We start from the raw sequence: 22,148 nt of genomic DNA on the forward strand, positions 1-22,148 counted from the left end.
GACACCAAAAACAAATTAAAAAATAGGAATCTGTAAAAATGAGGTCATGGTATTTTTCCAGTCCACAGGAGTTATAGAAGAGAGAAATAAAGCGAGTTTAGTAAGAGAAAAGAGTAAACTGGGGGCTCCAACAGGTTAGGTGACTAATGTTCTGACCATATTGCACATTCCCATGCCACAGAAATCGTGTGCTTTATAAAGTGTCAGGTATGATCTCTCCACAGAGAAACACAAGGCTCCTATTTGCTAGTTAGGAAAGTGAAATAGGGTCACATTGTCAGTTTTGTTGACTGTCCTGCGACTTCAGTTGGTCCAGATACTACGATACTGCTAACCAGAGCAGTTTTTCTTAGGAAAAAGTTGCCCTGCACTACAAGCATATATCATCTGGCAGTAACTGGAAAACTACCATGAATCTGGCTACTAGGACACTAGTTGGACACTTCTGCCCGATTACTCCAATGAGAAAAGTGGTCAATACAGACATGGAGGTTCTTGGAAGACCAATAGCTAATCACAAAAGGCAAAGAAAAAGGCAACAGCAGCATCTACAATAGCTGCACATCTACATTCTTTGCGCTGTTGCAAAAGGTGCACCAATGTGCTGCAAGATTCTTGTTGAGAGTCGGGATTACTAATTACATCAATGGCCTACGCAGTGCCGGAGAAACCCCATTATAAACAGTTCCTTTAGTTTACAAGCATAAGAGTCCTCAGAGGATAGTTCTAGACGAGCTACAGATGAACAAAGATTGATCAGAACAGCTCTCTGGGGAGCAGAAGAGTAACAATCTATCGTTTGACCCGCAGTGTCAACACAACAAACACAAATGTCTTTTCTCACTTATCTAACGTGGCAACATTTTTATTTCCTAAAAATAATCACACGTCTTCAAAAATCAGACATAATGGAAGTAAATCGTGCCTAGAACAAGCAATAGAAAACTACACAAAAGCAGATGGTATCATTTTGTTGAGTAACAGCATCACCTTAGCCAAAGTCAGGCTGCTGAAAGCCCCCCTACTTTATTCCTCCCTGAATGTAGCTAGGGTCAACATTTCCGCCAACACAGTCACACAAAGCCATATCCTCTATTAAACAACACTGTTATAGTGACCCCCCCCCTTGCCCTTCATGTCTAATCCTCCAGCTTCTCTATTTTTGTTAAATACAATTTCCTTTCCCCTTTCTTTTATGCAGTAGAAATGGCCAGAAGTGTTAGCTATTTACTTGTTTCCGATATTGTCTTAACATCAATCTGGCGTGAATGTATTTGCTGATGAAACTGTTGTTCTATCTTTGAAAAACAATCTAAAGGATTTATTAGAAAGTCAGGGTGTCAAAAAAAGAAATAGTGTGTTATACACACTAGTACTAAAGTGAGAGAGAAGGCCCTGCAGACTCAGAGGTGGTACAACCTTACTAAGAAGAAAAGATGAAGCTGAAGTCGGTTACAATGAACCAACAGAGTATTAAGGCAACAACAAAGGTCATTTCCAAGCAAAGCAATAGGAGTCATTTCAAGAACAGACCGTGAGAACATGAGAAGGGGTGCCAGACAAAAAAAGCAACAAAAAATAAATTAAGCAGGGAGGGAAAAACAAAATAACTAATTTGTATAGTGGTTATAGTGGTTATAAGCCAGTGAGTTCACTCTAGCTAGATTTATGGTGAAAGATCAATGAACACTGGTGGGCCAGTGAATACATCACTACGGCACAAGTGTTCATCCACAGGGACACTCGGACAACCTGAACTTTAGCCGTCGGGCTTGATTACAATAATGACCAACTCACATACCACCCACGCCACTCCTTCCTCAACCAGGAGAAGTCTTTATCTACTCCATCACTCCCCTACATCCTGCTGGCTCCACATCCTTCTGATACCAGGCAGGTCGCTTCAGAGTACACAGCAGCACAGTGCACAAAATACACCCTCATGAGGGCATATAACGATTTAAGCTGGTTATTCAGTACAGCTATTCGAGGTCCACACATCTTCAAATTTGATCTCCACATACGTCCTACCAAATGTCAACCACCTCATTTTAATTCCATCCGGGAATCTCAGACCACCCAAGTAACTCATGGGTCCAAAGTACTCCTAAAAGGATCCTAAGAAACCTCACTCAACCCAGGATTTAATCAGGCCTTGAGCTTGTCCTCCACAAGTATGTGGCGAGTCAGACCTACCTACTGTCGTTTAGTTCTAAAGCACCGTTAGGTGGGACATTTCTGATCACTCAGAGATTTTTTTTTTTTTTAAGTCTCCATGGAAAGCAAAGGACCAGCAGTTACTGGAGTTGTACCTCAGTATCCATCATCTGAAAAGGCACGTCTTGACAGTTCTTACACATTGGAAGTCGTTATACACTTCTACATTTGATGCACTGTAAATTCTTGGAAGGTGGAAGACATGTTCTCTCTCGTTTTACCCCAGAAGAAAAAAAATATTTAGCCACATTTAGTTTAAGTTTTAGGGCGTTATCTACACATGTATTTACAGTTTTACTTTAGCTAATGATCTACTAGGGCTTATTACTGCCCTAACAAAAAACACTAGTTGTTTAACAAAGGCTTCTACTACACCAGAAGCCGACAAACATTTGGAATTGCGATAATATTGCTTTTTTTATATTTACTCTGGAAGCCCAGAAAACTGGCAAAATTTTTACTGTGGGATAATAACAGAGCAGACTGAATTAAGTACAGGACTCCGTTTATATAGAATAGGTACAGTGATGGTGGTAACTTACTTTTACATAAAACTCCATATGCTTGTGGTCAACTGGTCTACATCTTTTCCAAATGATTTTCTCTCTGTAGGTGGAGGCCTGTAGTAGCCTTTCACTTAAACATTTCACTTAGGACACCAATGGGAGGTGTTGAATATTGATAAGTGGCACGCAAAACATGATTGTAGTGACCAAACGGTTGTTGATTTGGTGATCTGTGTTCTTGATTTTATGTGGCTGGCAGCCCCGTCAACTGCCACGCTTCTCAAGTTAGAATAACACATTTTAGTAATTTTCCCGCATCCCTCCATAGACCTATCGCTGTCGCTTGGCAGGCCTGAACAAAGCCGGACTTCAGCATCAAAGTTAAGTTTCATGTAAAAGTGTAGAACCAAGCACAGTTCTGCATCACATGAAATTGATAGCAATATGGGTCTGGATGGTCACTGGGGCCAAAGCTCAGCCATTACAGCATGAAAAAAGAAGGCTGCAGTAATGTGTGACCAGCTGTGCGGCTGATGAAAATGAGAATGTAAGACTCACATTCAAATATGACAATTTTTAAGTAGTAGCTTTGTGATATAGGTCTGCCTTCCAGAGCGTCAGTCTCACCGTCAGAGACATCTAAAATCATACGTGAGCAAAATGGCAGAGACTGGTCATGGAAAAGAAGCTGTCAGTTGAGGACAATCTCTAAGATGTAGGCCCAAGAGAGGGGTAAACTACAAAATGATTATAAAGCCTGTCGAATTATGGTCTGCTATGGCCTGCATCCCTGAGGGGTGCTTGCCTCCTGAATGAGAAGATACACGGAGGCTGAAAGTACCAGTACAGAGGTGCCACAGGAAAATCTCATTTTATGAGCTTTGTTTGGTGACTAGAGGGCAGAGGAGGAACTTCTATGAAACTCTAAGACATTAGATATGCTATACTGCAACTACTACAGCATTACCATTGGGCACTCTTTCTACCATCATAATGGAAACTATCCCACGGAGATACCGAGGAGGCCCTGTAGCACCTAAATGAGAAACTCCTTGGACAGTGTAAGCACTGCACAGGGTGCGGACATAATAGCATTTCCTCACAGCAAAATCTGATTAACAGAAATTCACAAGTTAGCAGTCCAACCTGATGGAGTCCTCGCTGGAAGAATCAACAGTAGCAGTTTGACCTGAAAAACTCCAGTACCTTACAATCAAGAAAGAGAAAGCTCCACTAGCATCTTAAATTGCATCCAGATGTGGTCAGTGAAAAACACCTTCTCTCCAGTTGAAGATTTTAGATTCAGCTCTGCTTGGTGTGTTATGACTTGCAAGCATCAGACTCTGAAGCTGGCTTACCATTACCATCATATGGTTGACTTTACTGAAAGGATTTTTACTTAATGGAGTGATTTAAGAGTGAAGGGGATATGCTTGATTGACATAAGACCAGATTTCAGCTAAAAAGAGTCACTCTCATGGTTATTTGGGCCTTTCGAAGCAACAAACCAGTATTTCATGACGCAAAACTCCACCGAGAGTTACAAGAGCAAATTCGAGAAGGAATAGCCTTGTGCAGGCACAGTCTCCCCCAAAAAATCTTTGCTCTTCATAGGAGGAAGTAACAGGTTTCCTTGGGAGTAAAGCTTACATTTGGTCAGCTCACATCTGTCGATGTCCATGGGGCCTCACAACTGTGCTTTGCCCAACAGATACATGCATTTTAAAAGAAAACATTCCTTTATTAAAGCCAATGCATGTTTTAAAGTGCATTATGTAGTACGGTTTTCTTTCTATTGCCAAAGAGGAGCTGCCTAACACAGTTGTGGTTAGAATATTGTTTGTCAGGAGATATGCAACCTGACATGACAGGACCACCATTGGAAGGATCACATGAAAGGGCTGCAGATAAAAGAATGTTCTTTACCTTAAAGAACTAACCTGGGGCTTGAAGGACTGAATAGTGCTCGCAATTACATCCACATACCTTACATACTTGCAGAGGTAATGGTGGGACTTTTGTAGTGGATGTGCAAGAATCAGGAATAGTGGGTTTCAGTGTCAATTAGGAAGGCCTCCGTCTTAATGGTTTAAAGACAGAGCCTCTTCTGCTAATTACAAATTGTCATGTTTCCTAGGCAGTTGGCTACAGGCTGCTAGCACCCAGGCTCATTCTGGAGTCGAAAATTGATCTGTTGACATCGATGTAAATGTGCTAGCCTAGCTTGGACAAATGGAGGATCCTTGCCAGGGGTATCACGTGCAGTTTGAAAGCATCCAGTGAAAGGACAGTGCCCTGAGGGTTATCCCATCATAGTGCATGCAAGCCAAAGAAATGCCTCGAACCGTCTCTCATAAATAACTTTACGACTCATATCAATTTCTTGTGGATAGAAAATTAGAGTGTGGACAATGGTTCTGAAGGCTGGAAAGATGTCAAAATTGATCCAAGTATGCTCATTATCCTTGTAGTGTAGCGTTTTAGCAGAACAAAATGCATGCTATATTTTAGCCTGCATTTGGTAAGTGCAATGGCATAATATAGGCTTTAGTGTTCTAGCATGTGGGACAGTTAGGGGCAAGGTTGGGTATTGGTCTCAACAACACAGGGAACAAACGTCTACAAGCTGTGTGGGGTATCTTCCAATGGATGTTTTGGAAAAGAAGTGACAAATGGAATCTTTGAAGCACATTTCTTTAGCTGCTGCCCTGTTTGTTCTACACCTACAAACACACAATACTTAAATGTTATTTGAAATAGCAGGTGCTAGTAAAGGAGACATCTCTCGTTGTGAGAGAGGACTATACTATAACGTAAGTAGATGCCAGAGTAACAAGTAGATGCTAGGCTCGAAAATACATAAAAGCATTAATTCTGCGTCATGATACTCCACAGTTCCAGTTATTCTTGCTTCCGATATGCTTGGGCCAGCACTTGATGCAAACTGCTTTCACAAAGATTTTAGTTGTAGGAACACAAATGTAGCACAGCAACTGGCCATAAAATGTGATCATCATTGCATCTTTAACAGCACAAAATTACAGTATATATAGGAATAATAATAACACCAGAATAGTAGAAGGTAAAACTCTTTGTGAAAGTATTTTGGTGCAGTGCATGAACACCAACTATTACAACTTAGAATTGGACGAGGCAGAACTTATTAGTTGTGAGGGCTGGACACCATATTTTTAGGTCGCAGACTACGCGAAAGACATCGTGGGACATTCAGAAAGTTGACCTAGGAACGCATTCTGGCCATTGCTTGCATTGGCTTTGTGGTTTTAACTCACATTTTCTTGCATTCCATTTGCTGGCTTTATTTGTTTTAGGCTGCCCAGCTTGAGTTCAGACCTTCCCTTGCCAAAACCTTTTTTACAGTATCCTCCAGACTGCTTCCTTGCTGTAAGAAGGCATGTACATCTTGTTGTTATCTGGTCAGATTTACTGTGTATTCAAAGCCAGAGGTCAACGCCAGGCGCTGTCTTCCGAGGGCACTTGTTTACTTTTCTTTTTCAGACTTCAAAGTGAGAAGATTTATGTGACAAATCTTGCTGAATACTTGGGTAGGACAGAGATTTTTTTCTAGCACATGGCAACATTTAAATGAACTGTGTAAATGTTTTTGAATATATCAGAATTAGTAACTTAAATGAAGTTTTTTCTGAAGTATGTTGGAAACAAATACTTTAATAAGATCAAAACAAATCGTTACCCAAGGAGATGCAAATTCCACACACTTTCGTTTATGCACTGCCTAGATTTATAAGTAAAACTATATGTCTGTGCAAATGTAATGGTCATTTCAATTGAAAATGGGTTGTCTGTTAACAGCATTGTGCTACCACACCCTGAATACTCCACTATATGCCAATACACTCTACGCCAACACACTTTATTTTATAACACTCAGCTCTATGCCCATGCCCTCTACACCAATCCACTGCATGCCACTCTAATATACTCTGCACCACTGCACTCTAAGCCACTGCACTCTAAACGACTTCACTTTACTCCATTACACTCTATGCATCTGCACTCTACCCAGCACCACCCCACACTATGCAACTCCACTCTACTTTTAAACAATCTACTCTACGCCACTCTGCGCCACTCCACTTTTAACCACTGCACACTACGTCAATACATGCTCCACAACTGCACTCTGTCACTGCACTCCATGCCATTGCACTAGACTCTGCATCACTGTACTTTACACCACTGCTCTCTATGCCACATCTCTGCAACCACTACAGACTTCACCACTGAACTCTAGACCAGTCTACAGTGCAATACTCCACTTTATGCCACCGCACTGTACTATACTCTACACCACTCTATGCTTTTCAACACCATACTACTTCACTCTATGCTACGCTACTTCTCTCTGCATCACTCAACTCTATACCACTCCACTCTGTCACACCCCACTCTATGTGCCACTCCATTCTACTCTGCGTCACGCAACTCCACGCTGTGCCATGCCACTCAATTGCACTCTGCTCCACGCAATTACACTCTGCGCCACACCACTTTACTAGACACCACTCTAATCAATGCCACAGCATTCAATGATGCTGCATTGTATGCCACTTAATCCAATGCCACTGCAATAAATGCCACAAAACTCTGCACTACTATACTTGGCAAAACTCTAAGACAATGCAATCTACACCAGTCCACTCTGTCACTCCAGTGTATGCCAATCCACGTGTCTCCACACTATGCCACTCCAATACATAACTCTCTGCCACTCCACTCTACAACACTGCGCTCCACTCTGACACTCCACGCCACTGTCCTCTATGCTACTAGCTTTAAGCCATGCTGAATAGCAGTCAGGCTGGTGAATAACATGGCTTAAACACATTGGCAATAGCTCTTGCATAGGTGAGACCTATTGGCTTTGCCAATGCTTGTAAGTAATGAAAAGGAGTTTAAAATAAATCATTTAAAAGACATTGCGCCTTTGATATTGCTCTAAAGACCACAGAACGTTAAGGGAAGATGTGCTTCACCAAGGAATTGTCTGAGATTTACTTGAAAAGGGTTATTTGTGAAAAATATCAGACAATTTTTCAAGACCGGAGTAAAACAGTAGTTAAAGAGACTAGTTAGAGCAGGCAGAGAACGGATGTAACAATGGCATCTGAACAGAACTGAATACACGTGCAAATATTTAAACAAATTCAAAGAAGGCAATTTGCATGATGAAGGGAATGTGAATGGAGACAGAGAAAAATCATAACATTTCAGCGGTGCAAGAAAAAAACATTTCATTTTCCAACCAACTCAGGAACTATCAATATGCTTCGTTTTCAGTTGTGCAAATTGTAGCCCGAGTGCATCGGCACAGGTCGGATTTTTTTTCCTTTCAAGTCAAAGTCATGATGTGCATTATCCCAACGAATTGAAAGAAATAAAACCAAGAACACAACTACCAGGACTAGATAGGCTTTTGATTGAAAGTATAGGAATAAAAACATGATGTCCTGACAGTATAACTTACGGTCGTCACCCAATTGGCTTACACAATATTCTTCTTTGTTAAATAACTACCACATCCTTTCAATGGTGTAAATTGTGCCTATGGTGCAGCATATGCTTCGGGATATATTAAAGATAAATAAAATACTATGCTCCTGAACACAGCTATAATTTGTCACCAAATGCACTAAATATGAACATATATCCACTGCAAATCACCTGGCAGATAACACGGTCAACATTATGGCCGCAAAATCTCCTGCGAGCATTCTAAAATGGTGGCATGCACGCAGGACCCAAGTGGGTGCAAATCTAACTCCCAAAAAGATCCCTGTCATCAAGAATCGAATTTATATTCCATACTATTAAGCTGCCAGATGGCAGCGGTGACCCCACAGTAGAAGGGACAGAGCAGAACAAGAATGGATGGTTTTAGGTGACTGCATTGAAACCTAAGACAGTTGAAACTATCCATCAACAAGGAATACCTGCTGAAAACAGCATTGCCCATACCACCTAACTCCTACAGCTGATCTGAACTACAAGGAATGGCACTAGCGTGGCCTGCAAGATCGCTTCACAGGTCCAAATAATTATCTGGCATCTCCTGTTTACTCTACTTGAATCTTCAGACAAATGAGTTAAAAAGGACTAAATAAAAAATTGCATCATCAATTTAGGAACAAGACTCAAGAATAACCCTGCCGTCAACACTGAATTACAAAAACTCATTCCTGGCTTTTGTTTAGTGCTTAGATGTGTCAACAAAATTTAGATCCTTCCAACCCAAGTTATTTGTAAAGAATAGGTGACGCTGAAACACAGCTAACAGTGCGCTAATTTATCTAACTTTCCGTTTTTGATCATACCTCGCACATCTTCATCTTCAATCGTCGTGTTGACGCTCTCCGTTGATTCCTGTCAAGAAGGAAACATGAAAATGAAACCTAAAGGAATGCAACAGGTACAAATCATACATGCTCTGAATAGTGACATGGTAAGTCGGTGGTCACACTTGCAATGGTATGGATGTTTAGTCCCCATGCCAAAGGGTTCAGAAATATAGGGATGACCCAACACCAAGGTGAAACAGCACTTAAATTCCATTGAACACACTTCCATCAAACACACTGCTTTGCTTCTACATGCAAAAGTAGAGAAATATGAAATGGCCTCAAAAATATAAAGACTGGAAGCCACAACTGTAACCATTTCATACTGCTGTATACATGGGACATCTATGCACATATGGGAAGGCAAAGCCTGATGGTTGACATGGAAGTTATTGCAGAAATACCTAAAACTCATGACTGACCAAACAACAGCTTATTTCAGATACAGCCACTGTGGTGAAACTTGTTATTGATGGCCGATGAATCTGAATGTACAATGTCAATATTCTGAACAAAATAGTCACTTTATAAGATAGGGTACACCAAAATGTTCCCTATGTCAAAGAACAAACGCATTAAAAATTTAATTGACAAGTACACGGAAATGCACGTATTATTAACTGGTAATACTAAGCCCATCATACTCTTCCTCATCTGTACCTGTGAGGAAATTCCAGCTACAGGACAGGAACATTACTGCAACTACTGAAAGTTGAGAGCTGGCCTGCTCCTCCCTCTGGCTCTACAGTGATATTGACCAGGTTAACAGATTTGGCAGTCTCGATGCTTGATGCACAGATTGTCAAACATAGGTTAGGTCTGGAGCAATGAAGATTAGATCCACGAGCAAGTGAATTACTGGCAATCTATCTTGGCATTACCCCTAGCTCACTCTTCCTTGACTGGGATCTTACCTTCAAAGACCACCAAGGCCAATTGTTAATAACAAGCACCCACAGAGAAACACTATGACCTACACATTTACTTACCATTTTTATATTTATTAAAACATGGAAGAACAGACATTTCCCTCTTCAAGTCTATAGCACTAAATTATAATGAAGCTTTAGAGAACTCTCCCACTGGAACACCTTGCATCTCTACCCAGGATGGCACCATTCCACTTATGGATAAACCCCGAGTATTGTGATGCATTCAGCAATTATGCTACTGATGATACCACAGAAACTCCTGACAAACCCATCGAGGGAAACTGGATAACATTCATGGTTTTATGGCCCTTATCTATGCTCCAAATATAACAAACAAAGAACGCAGCTAACTTTTACAAAGACAACAAGGAAATCCTTCTCATGTCCAAGGAATCTATTTTCACTCCATGGAGGGTTAGGGAAAAAACAGCATCACTAATAATAGTAATAATATATTACTGGTGTTAATAAGACTGCTATCCTTATATGAAACGTTACACTACAACAATGTTAATGTGTCTCCAAAGGTTGAGACAGAGGTGCCCGGAGAACAGTGTATGTCAGTAGTGAGTGGAATCAAAATATGCTTTCTTCTTTACGAGATCTTATTTTCTAGAAGAATGACACATTCATCAGCATTCCTTTCTGGCGTGATAAGGCAAATTTCATTTACCCACCTCTGATAACGTTGCTCTTTCACGTGAGCCGTCCTGCAAAATGGCCTACTTTTCCACAGTCTTGTTCACTTCACATTTTCAAGGGTGGAACCTTGATCCATTAAGGAAGTGAACTGATGATAAATACTCAAGCTTCACAATCTAATGAAACCGCCTTTCTGAGACGGGGGGGGCCTGAGTATTTGCTATTTCTGCCTTCATCCGACTTTTGACTTGAGACAGATCATACATCTTTGACACAGATAAATGAGCAGAATGGAAAAGGTCTTCCTTGATAGAATGTTTCCCTTTCTCTAACCCACAAATTACTGCTGTAGACACCAAACGGCAGTTCTAACCTAGAACTACAAAGTCACTCTGAACTATTTGGCCACATTCCTGCCATGCTCATTCCTGCTTAGTAGCATAATGCACTGCACACATCCAAGGTTTCAGCACATCCTTGTCTGACGGATAGTTCAATACATCTTTGTACAAAACACTGCCGGTCAATTCATGAGTCTTATGCTTGCCGCAGTACAACTGCTTAAATCTTGCACCGTGATCCTTAAAAAATGGTTGACATCCTCCACTTCTACTCAATCCGGGACCACTGTTTCACTTAGGAAAGCTAGCAGCAGAAATTGAGGTCCTGATTGCCATAGCAACCTACTTCGCTCTGGGAGATGAGACTACTGTGGAGCGATCACCTGCAGCATCTGACCTGGCCAATTGCCACGAAGGTGTCGGAGCAAACAGAAAGAAAACCAGGAATCCTATAGTGCTATCTGCCTCCTTATGGAAGGAGGGGGCAGAGGACCAAATTTTAATAACAGCAGCTAAAGCGTCTGTCCTGATACAGAATTGTGGTAAAGATGAGCACTGTGACGAGGAAAAGGTAGATGTGGCTAATTATTTATATTAGAAGAAATGAGCACATGTAATGGTAATCTTGTAATAAAGACATTTTTAAACATCAATATAAGTGTTTTTGCAGTCAAGCATCAATGAGGCTATACGTAAAGAGGATGAATTGAGGTATGGCATTGCATAAATAGGTTTCTGTAGCAGAGCCACATTAAACAAACACAATTGGCAACTTCATTTCATAGCGTGGCCATTAAACTGATTTATGGCGAAGAATGAAATGCTCCTTATTTGATAGATAAAGCCTTGTTTTCATACTAGATTTCTGAAAGGAAATGAATCATGAAAACTGTGACACGATTTATTGTTTGGACACCATTTGTTATCCATAGCGGTAAATTCTGTAAGAGTGATAAAGTGCGCAATTCTGTACCCTGCTGGAATAACAAATCTGCTGAATGCCATGGAGCAAACGAAAAAAATGAAAGTAGAAATAATGTTATCTAGACTGCACTCTAACACCTCGGCTGAATTTGTCATGTCCTGATTCAGGAACTATTTTGAGAACTCCAGGCATTAAAAGCAAAGTTCTAATAAGTATAGCTGCTATTTTTCCCAGGTCCATGTGTGATATGCTACTCCAGTCGAAGTTTTATTTCTTTGAATGCTCAGATGTGTAGTCCTGTTCTATAATGAAATCAACAAACTACCAGTCACGGCTTGCTGTACTTTAAGCGGTGGAGCGGCGTGTGTGGGGGTGGAGTGGGATTGAACAAAAACATTACATGAAATAAAATGAAAAAATAAAAACTTACTTTCCGCGCTGCCGTCCGTCTCCTCCCCTTATAGCTCAGAGACGACCAGCCAAACACACATGCACACTGAGGGGAGTGCAAGGTGCACTCCCCTCATCCCCGGCATCCCATGCGGTCCAGCCCCTTTCACAATAAAAGGATAATAAACATTGTTTATTATCCTTTTGTTGTAAAAGGTTTGCAGCTTTTGCTGCTCGTGGGGGGCGACGCTCCACCACTGCAAACTACAAGTCCAAGAATTCACAGAAAAACAACTGGACTGGAGCAGCACATCACGCAGGGTCTGGGAAACCTGGCAGGACTGAAGAAGTGACATTGATTCTGGCCATAATTTCACTTTTAGAAATACAATGACCACTAAAGTGGGAAGTGCAAATTTAGAGACTCGACGGTGCAACCCATAGTACAGTTTTACATAAAGTGATTGTTAGATAACTAAACTCACTCTGGACCTTACACAATAAACATTCAATTGCTGAAAAGTTGTAGGATCACTCTTCTGTCTCCTCCTCCACTGTCACAGATCAAAAACATTTCCATGAGGCTGTTTAGCCTCCTGCTCAGAAGGCATGTGATCAAACAGTTCGGCCGCACTGTAACTGCTGGAGCAGGGTCATAGGTAATCTGGGTATGGGTGGAACCGACCTTAGGGAGAAGAGTGAAAAAACATGGTTTGGAATGACGTCCTGGGTCACTAGTATTGGTGGAGGATAATTGAAGCACCCCACTTATCTTTTTATAAGTCTAGCTTCACATCACTGCCTTTTCAATTTAAAAAAAATATATATATACTGTAGGCGTTGGTTCCACCTAAAGGATTATTACTCTGTCGCCTCATTCTTTTTGATACTTGATGCATCATTCCACCTTTCAAAATTCCTTCCATTGGAATGCAAGAGGGACTATCTTACACCTAAGTAGTACACTCTTTTCTGTCACATTCAATAACATATCTCCTATATACACAACATACCAAAAAAAAAAAAATTGTTTCTGGCTACTTTGACGGCAAACAGAATAGGGCAGGCATCAATGTGCTTTTGTTAATACTTGTGTTCATATTCAATGGCATGTTAAACACAGGCTTATTGGTTTTGCCAACATTTGTTCGTTTTTAACACAATATACTAGGCAGAGGTTCAGAATACCGCACATATCAGGCAAGTAACTGACGTGTTGCTGTCACCAGCAAATTGATCTTTGGAAAAATAATCTGGATCGTTTTATCAGATAAGAAAAGTCTTAAGGTAATTAACTTAATGTACTAAAGAATTGCAACAAAACTACAGCAGCGTCAAAGGATTCACAAAGCCTGCACTTTAATACAGTCAGATGCAAAGAGCACAACTGAAATACAATTATATCTACTGAAATCGAATGCAAACAGTGTGAAGTAATACATTCAGACCTCAAATTCCTTAATAGTGTAATGATATGTCACTGAGAGGTTAAAAAATGTTACATGTCCTCAAAATATATAAAAAAGCAGCAAACAGTTTAAACTTTCAAATCATCATAAGAGCATTACAATGAATGGAAGTTTTCAAAGTAAAGTCCTTCCTTAAGACTGTATTTTTTAATTGTTTGATTTTGGAAAATTCGTGAACAGTGACAGTTTATAGAATTCAAACAATAACTATTGATTAACAAAGGGATGCCCGCATTTTCACACACTAAATTCATTAATTCCTCAATTTTTCGTTCAATTAGCTTATGCCTAGCAAGATCTGGATTCCTTTCAAGTGCCCTACAAATACAGAAATATCAGATAAAACAAAAATATATTTGGATTACGTTAACAGAACGGAATGTTTTCTCTCACATACAAGCGTGAAAAATATTGATAGGCACTAAACTAAAAACAAAATCGGTAAGAAGAATGCAATCTCGAAGTTTGCTTTTAATACTTATAAAATCATCATTAAAGTATGGCATATCAGGTGTTTAAGAACGAAAAATCATGAACAAAGTATAACTGATAAGAAATATTCAAACGTTCTTAATTGATTCTCTTTCTTTTTGCCACCATGAAAATAGATACCACTTTAGGTATAAGAGATAGTAATAAAACGCTTAGAATCTGCAATTCTAAAAAGAGTAATACATGGTTTAACACACTTAGTACATCCATAAAATTCAAGGTTATATTACAATATATATTGCATTAACCAAAAAATGTGCCTTAAAATGGCATAATCCATAACCATTTAAATGAAACAGTTAAGAATGCTAGAGGGACCTTAACAGTATATGCAATACTGTGTTATTTGTTTCACGTAAGGCTCCACCCCAAACTAAATTACTTCTAGGTAATTGCAGTGCGTATTTTGTAAAATAAATAAAAAAAAAAAACTGCCTTGGCCCTCTTCAGGAGGCCAATGCAGCTTGCACCACCCATTGCCACTGCCAGTACTTCCAGTGACAGCACATGCACAACTACTAACCATCATACTGCTACAAATCTGACAATACAGCATGTTAGAGGCCCCTAAAGCTATAAGAATGGCTTTGGCTGCAGGTATTAGTTGCTTTAAAGTATGCTGAATTACTAAACAGTTGCTATACTTATGTCCAATTTACATAAACAGCGCCACCATGTGGCAGCTGTCATAAGTGCAGGCGTTGACAATTAAGTGCTGGTGCTAAGCACTGGGCAATTGCGAATAAAAGGTGAGTGGCCTAGTTGAAAGTTGTTGAGAAGCAAAGTCAGTAGTAAGAGTGTGAAAAACTCACAGTATTCTAAAATCAAACTGACAGTTTGTTCCATACTGAGAGAAGATAACTGAAATAGCTTCCAATGATGTACTGTGAACAGGGCTACAACAACAGCACCATGATTTGGAAGGAGAGCAAACAGTCAACTTGTGAGCTATTTTTAACAATCTACCATAACAGTAGTTTGTTTGTTTTGGATTAATGAAGTTAAAGTTGATAATGAGCAGTACTGCGAACTGGAGAGAGAAAAAAGTGTACAGCAAACTTTCACCCTTTCAGATTCGAAGGACTTCATTCAGATTTTTGAGCATTCAGAGTGTGATGCACTTGGCCCCTGGTCATTTCCCGAGGCAGCACAAACCACTAGAGAGCATGTTAAAGGGCCTTCACCATAAACTTATCTTGAGCAAGATCAGAGCACAGCATGGCTAAAAAAGTTGGAAAAGACAGACTGATCAACATAATTCTCATCTGTCTTTATTTTGTACAAGAGGGACCCAATGTTTCCTCACATCCTTGCATTTTTATGTATCAAAAATCCAGATCCAAATAGAGGAAGCAGATCAAAGTACGTCTGTGGCTGCAACTAAGCAATGGATTTAGGTAATTGTGAGCAAATAGGTTGTTAATGCAATGTAGCTTGCTGTTCCTATTAATTCCCTGTTGTTCCCAAACTATGTGCAAAAACTGCAATTCAGAAAATGCTGTGACTACCCGCAAACCATCCATTCACAAGACTGCATCTAAACAATAGAGTCTGCAGAATACATACAGATATGAAGAACCAGAATCAAGAGGAAAAAGTTGCAATATTCCCATCCTAAACATGACATATAAAACTTAATGCTCCAGGAGTCAGGGCCAGAGAAATGCCTACTAAAGTGTTTACTGTAAAAGTTGCCTTAAAGCCAAAAGCAAGTAATGATATTACCTAATTTAAATTACAAGCTACCCCTGTAGAACGTGCCTACGTTATAATGGGTACAATTAAAACAAAACCCACAAAGTGCAACTCTTGCTCCTGTGAATGTTAAAATGAATTCTCTTTCATCCATTTTCATCTCCCATTATTTATTTGTCATGTCAGCATCAATTATACTAGTCTGTACAAATCAGTTTGGATAACTCGTTCACTAAAAAAACATTCCTGTTACCAGTTTTATGGCTATCGACCATTTATCTCAAATAAGGTGGTCCTAATGCTCATTCCTACTCAGTTGAGAGCCGCTCTGGATTAGAAATGCTGGTTGTAGGATTGTCAATCAGTTTTTAAGACAAGCAGCAGCAAAGGAAGCACTATATTGAACGTTTGCAAACTATGTTGCTGATGGTGTACCCATCTAAGCATTTCAGTTTTATAAACCATGTAATACTTTTACGACAGCCAATGAAATCGGTATGAATTTCAGGCGCCCTACTGTAGTGGGTCCTGACTTACCTTCAGTGACTGTTAGGTTTTGTACTGGGAGGAATGACAGGGATATTTTTTCTATACACGCATTTAACAATAATATTTTATATGTAACCGTACTTGAAAAAGTAAAACTCGAAGTTATCTCAGATGATAATTTATTAATGGAAAACAGATGAACAACGTTTGGTGGAATTGCAAATATTATTCCAAATTAGTAGTAATATGAATCATTCCTCAGGGAATCCTGAGACATGAATCACATAACTGTGGCACTAAGATGGTATTGCCTACTAATGTACTTAACTAATCAATTGAAGGTTTGGCATCAATAGTCACATTAAAAGAAAAATATTCCAGGCTGGTAATTTCCTGAATACATTATATCTTGCACTTGTAGAGTGTGCAACATTTCCGACTGATAATAGAATCTTTTTAGATTTTTTTAGAATCCTTATTTGAAAAGACAATATAGAGGGAAAGTATCAATTCAGTGCTTCTTATAAGTTTAGTACTTATTTTTTTCTTATTCTTTAAAGAAAAAACAAATCGGCGCTAAACATTTACAAATTTCGGGAGACATGACTTGCATATTTTGTGTTTTAAACAATGTCAGTTAGTACTTGCTGTTTAATCGTAGGTAAAGTATGTGGTTATTTTGACTTAGTGGCTAACCCGTTCTGAAACACCGATGGCATTACGCTCCAAGCTGAGCATCGGTGTGCTTCTACAATAATTACATTCAAAAGAGTAAGGTAATAGACAATCATATTGTTAAGATCTAAAATAGAAGTATATATTTTCATCAGATTGGAACTGTAGAGGCATCTCGATCCACTGTTGATTTTTTAAAGTGTGTAATCATCAGGACTCTGTTACCTGTCTAGGGGGAATGAAACTACTTAGTGGGGATGTACCAAAACAGACTAGTCAATCGAGTTGAAGGTTTCTCTGAAGTTGAGCCCAATTAATAAATCGTGCTCCTCACATAATAACTTTCCTTTAAAATAACAATGTTGCTTGCGAGTCCTAACTGGACAGTAGCAGCAGTCGGGCACTTGGGGCCAACAGGATCTTATTTTAAGATGATGGCATTCAGGAAACAATTAGAAGTAGTAATTCACAGTTAACCTACCTTTACTCTCCATACAGGAAAAACCCAAGGAGTGTATACTACAAGAGTTCCAACTTGCAGGAATACATGCAATCATGAATAAATATCACAAGAAGCACGGAGGCTGTCTTAGCATCAAATTGTGGAAAGAAACGTTCTACGTATACTTAGTGCATAGAAAAAAAGCCTTTTCCTATCAATACTAAAACCTCAAGAGATCAAGCCTTGGCTATCACAGTACTTGCATTGCATGGACTCCTGATGGCTACAATGACTCTAGTTTCCAAATCGCCTTTATCTGTAAAATTCACAAAACTAAGACCAAGTGAAACAAATGCATCAGCTAAGGGAATCCATGTCTAAACTACAGCCACATTCAACTGTAACCTCTTTAAAAGAGTTTTACTTGAGAAGTGAGGATGAACCTTAAACAGCAAAGGAAGAACAATAGTGGGTTTGAATAAAACTGAAAAAAATGCTGCTTTTCAGCAGTTAGGGTTAGAAACACAAATGGCTTAAACAACATTCATGCAACCCATAACTCCCTCACAAAATGCAATGCATATGACCTCACAAAACGTATACTTATAATACATCTAACACCTAAAATGAGAGTATTAAACAACACATTACCAAACCAATAAATGTTATACTCAGTCTCCACATTATTAGTCCTAATGGTAAATGTTTATGACATTTGCAATTGCATTTGTCATATTATGGGTTAGGTCATAAGAATTGCATTTGGTGTGAACATTATGTTTTGCAGGGTTAACCATAACTGGTAGGTTTTAGTAATTTACTTTCACTGTGTGTTATACTGTGACTCTGATAAAAAGTAATAAAACAAAAACAATCTGCACCAACAAAATCCAAAATAGCAGCGCTGCCTGCTTACTCCCCTTATGAAAAGTCTAAGTCAACATAATAGTTCTCTGCTTCATAATCATTAGAAAGGTTTCTTCAACAATAAATGAAATACCAACAGTTCTCACTCAGTGATGTAGCTATCATTAGAGAAGCAGATGCAGGTGGTACTGGGGCCACGTGTGTGAGGGGCCCAATGCAGCCTAAGGCTGAATGACTGTCTTTTACTACCCAACTGATGCAAGTGAAGAATGTGTGCCTCTAACAGTAGAGTACCTGGCATATACAATTGATTTCCTTCACTGAAACGTTTTGGTCTGCCTTGAATATGCTTTATTCGGCATGTCCTGCACAGTTTATTTCTGAAAGAAAGTATGTGAGATTTGATTTACAAAGGCACAAAAAGTGTCTCTCCTCTGTGGTCCAAAGAGTTAAGTACATTTATATTTACTGTATTTTTTGTGACTACTACAGAACACCATTGCATTTCAGTGCTAATCCCACTATTCAATTCCTCAGTTTTGTTAGGTCTTTGGGTACCTACAAAGCTGTAAACATGTTGGGAACAGTGTATGTCCTTTCACAAATGACATTAAAAGACTAGACCACCTTAAACTTATGACCTACTCCAGACTGTCAATTCATTACTCTGCACATAATAGGTCTCTTGTTACCTGACTAACTTCACAAGTCTTCCATCCCTTGGCCTATTGGATTCTTTCTTGTCAGCAGGACACAGTAGGCCCGAAATGCAAAGAGAATCAAACAAACACCTGTAAAAACACTACTGTGTGTGAGTGTGCATTTCTCAATTATTCCTGGACACATCACAGCAGCTATACATCTGGGACGCTTATGACAGTGGTAGCTTTCCAGTGTACTATGGAGCAAAAAATTGCTTTTTTTCTTAGAAAAACAATGATGCTCTTTGCCCAGGTCACAACTGTACAAGGGTGTCACTGTGCATATGGAAAAAGGCAGCCCCATTGTGCAATTCCATTGTTTTTCTTTTGTTATCCTCCACAGAAAACATTTTACTGCAGTGGAGAAATCCATCTCCTACCCTACATTAAGGTAGGTAGGGTGTGGGTGTGTGTGGGGGGGTGTATGGGGAGTGTGTGGAGTGTGTGTGTGGAGTAGAGAGTGTGTGTGGAGTGTGTGTGGGGAGTGTGTGTGTGTGTGGGGAGTGTGTGTGTGTATGGGGAGTGTGTGTGTGTATGGGGAGTGTGTGTGTGTATGGGGAGTGTGTATGGGAAGTGTGTGTATGGGGAGTGTGTGTGTGTATGGGGAGTGTGTGTGTATGGGGAGTGTGTGTGTGTATGGGGAGTGTGTGTGTGTATGGGGAGTGTGTGTGGGTATGGGGAGTGTGTGTGGGTATGGGGGGAGTGTGTGTGGGTATGGGGGGAGTGTGTGTGGGTATGGGGGGAGTGTGTGTGGGTATGGATGGAGAGTGTGTGTGTATGGAGAGTGTGTGTGTATGGAGAGTGTGTGTATGGAGAGTGTGTGTGTATGGAGAGTGTGTGTGTGGATGGAGAGTGTGTGTGTGGATGGAGAGTGTGTGTGTGGATGGAGAGTGTGTGTGTGGATGGAGAGTGTGTGTGTGGATGGAGAGTGTGTGTGTGTGGATGGAGAGTGTGTGTGTGTGGATGGAGAGTGTGTGTGTGTGGATGGAGAGTGTGTGTGTGTGGATGGAGAGTGTGTGTGTGTGGATGGAGAGTGTGTGTGTGTGGATGGAGAGTGTGTGTGTGTGGATGGAGAGTGTGTGTGTGTGTGTGTGTATGGGGAGTGTGTGTGTGTGTGTGTGTGTGTGTGTATGGGGAGTGTGTGTGTGTATGGGGAGTGTGTGTGTATGGGGAGTGTGTGTGTGTATGGGGAGTGTGTGTGTGTATGGGGAGTGTGTGTGTGGGGGAGTGTGTGTGTGTGGGGGAGTGTGTGTGTGTGTGGGGGAGTGTGTGTGTGTGTGGGGGAGTGTGTGTGTGTGGGGGAGTGTGTGTGTGTGGGGGAGTGTGTGTGTGTGGGGGAGTGTGTGTGTGTGGGGGAGTGTGTGTGTGTGGGGGAGTGTGTGTGTGTGGGGGAGTGTGTGTGTGGGGGAGTGTGTGTGTGGGGGAGTGTGTGTGGGGGAGTGTGTGTGTGGGAGAGTGTGTGTGGGGGAGAGTGTGTGTGGGGGAGAGTGTGTGTGGGGGAGTGTGTGTGTGTGGGGGAGTGTGGGGGGGGAGAGTGTGTATGGGGAGAGTGTGTATGGGGAGTGTGTGTGTATGGGGAGTGTGTGTGTATGGGGAGTGTGTGTGTGTATGGGGAGTGTGTGTGTGTATGGGGAGTGTGTGTGTGTATGGGGAGTGTGTGTGTATGGGGAGTGTGTGTGTATGGGGAGTGTGTGTGTGTGTGTATGGGGAATGTGTGTGTGTGTATGGGGAATGTGTGTGTGTGTATGGGGAATGTGTGTGTGTGTGTATGGGGAATGTGTGTGTGTATGGGGAGTGTGTGTGTATGGGGAGTGTGTGTGTGTGTGTATGGGGAGTGTGTGTGGGGAGTGTGTGTGTGGAGCGTGTGTGTATGGAGTGTGTGTGTGTATGTGGGGAGTGTGTGTGGGGAGTGTGCGTGTGGAGTGTGTGTGTGGGTGTATGGGGAGTGTGTGTGTGTATGGGGAGTGTGTGTGTGTGTATGGGGAGTGTGTGTGTGTGTGTATGGGGAGTGTGTGTGTGGGAGTGTGTGTGTGGGAGTGTGTGTATGGAGTGTGTGTGTGTGTGTATGGGAGTGTGTGTGTGGGGGGAGTGTGTGTGGGAGTGTGTGTGTATGGAGTGTATGGTGTGTGTGTGTGTGTGTATGGAGTGTATGGTGTGTGTGTGTGTGTGTGTATGGAGTGTATGGTGTGTGTGTGTGTGTGTGTGTGTGTGATTTCCTGTGTGGAAAGGTGCCAGAGTGCAGTTTAGGTATGTCTGCAAGGTCAAGAGACTAGGGTGGTGGCAAACTGTCAAGTAAAACACATGGGAAACCCCGCCCCCTCACTCCCATTCAGTTGTTTGGAATTTACTACTGGGTAGGCCTACGCCATCGTGGCAGACACTTAAGAAATAGTAAATGCATTTACATCTACTACACAGTCTTTTGTAGATACCTGACAAGAACAAATGGGTTCTGACACAATGTCCAGTATTTTTGCTACAATAGTCCGGTAACCTTACCATTTCCTGAAACACCTGGGTGAATGCAGGTAAGGGGTGCTCAGTGCAGTAGGGTTCCACCATCTGGGGGCATCCTTCATGCTTAAAGCCCCAGATTGCCCCTACCATTGCAACCTGCTGTGAGACTAACCATCAGATCCATCTAGCCGACTTGATTGCTACGATGGTGACATGGCAGCCCTGAGGTGACTGCAGGTTGGTGCTTCATCAACCCCTCTGCTTGCCCTGTGGAACGAAGCACTGTTGACTGGCGGTGGACTCGGGCTGTCAGGCCCTGGCCTCGCTGTAAGTGCCCAGCTGCAGGAGGTCTGTGCAGTGGGTGTTGCGGCCTGGTGGAGAGAGAAAGCCATGGAGCGCGGAGGCCTCAAACTGGTGACCTGGGTGATGGAGAAGAATGCAGGAACCCGTAGATAGAAGGCGCGTGGGCTGCAGCCAAACAGAGGCTCGCTGCCACTACTGACTCAAGGCCTGCGGCTGGGCGGCCTC

The 22,148-nt window shown here is 41.2% G+C and overlaps 1 protein-coding gene across 25 annotated transcripts in view; it reads right to left on the reverse strand.

The window, feature by feature from the left end:
• CAMK2D (calcium/calmodulin dependent protein kinase II delta) overlaps nt 1–22,148 on the reverse strand; it is a 624,934-nt gene that overhangs the window by 89,982 nt on the left and 512,804 nt on the right. For all 25 annotated transcript variants that reach the window (XM_069242054.1, XM_069242030.1, XM_069242039.1 and 22 more), the window contains one exon: nt 9,080–9,128. In XM_069242054.1, coding sequence (XP_069098155.1) covers nt 9,080–9,128 — 49 coding nt within the window. The remainder of the gene's footprint in view (nt 1–9,079; nt 9,129–22,148) is intronic.

The sequence above is a fragment of the Pleurodeles waltl genome, chromosome 1_2 (assembly GCF_031143425.1).
Source record: "Pleurodeles waltl isolate 20211129_DDA chromosome 1_2, aPleWal1.hap1.20221129, whole genome shotgun sequence".
Classification (NCBI taxonomy): Eukaryota; Metazoa; Chordata; class Amphibia; order Caudata; family Salamandridae; genus Pleurodeles; species Pleurodeles waltl.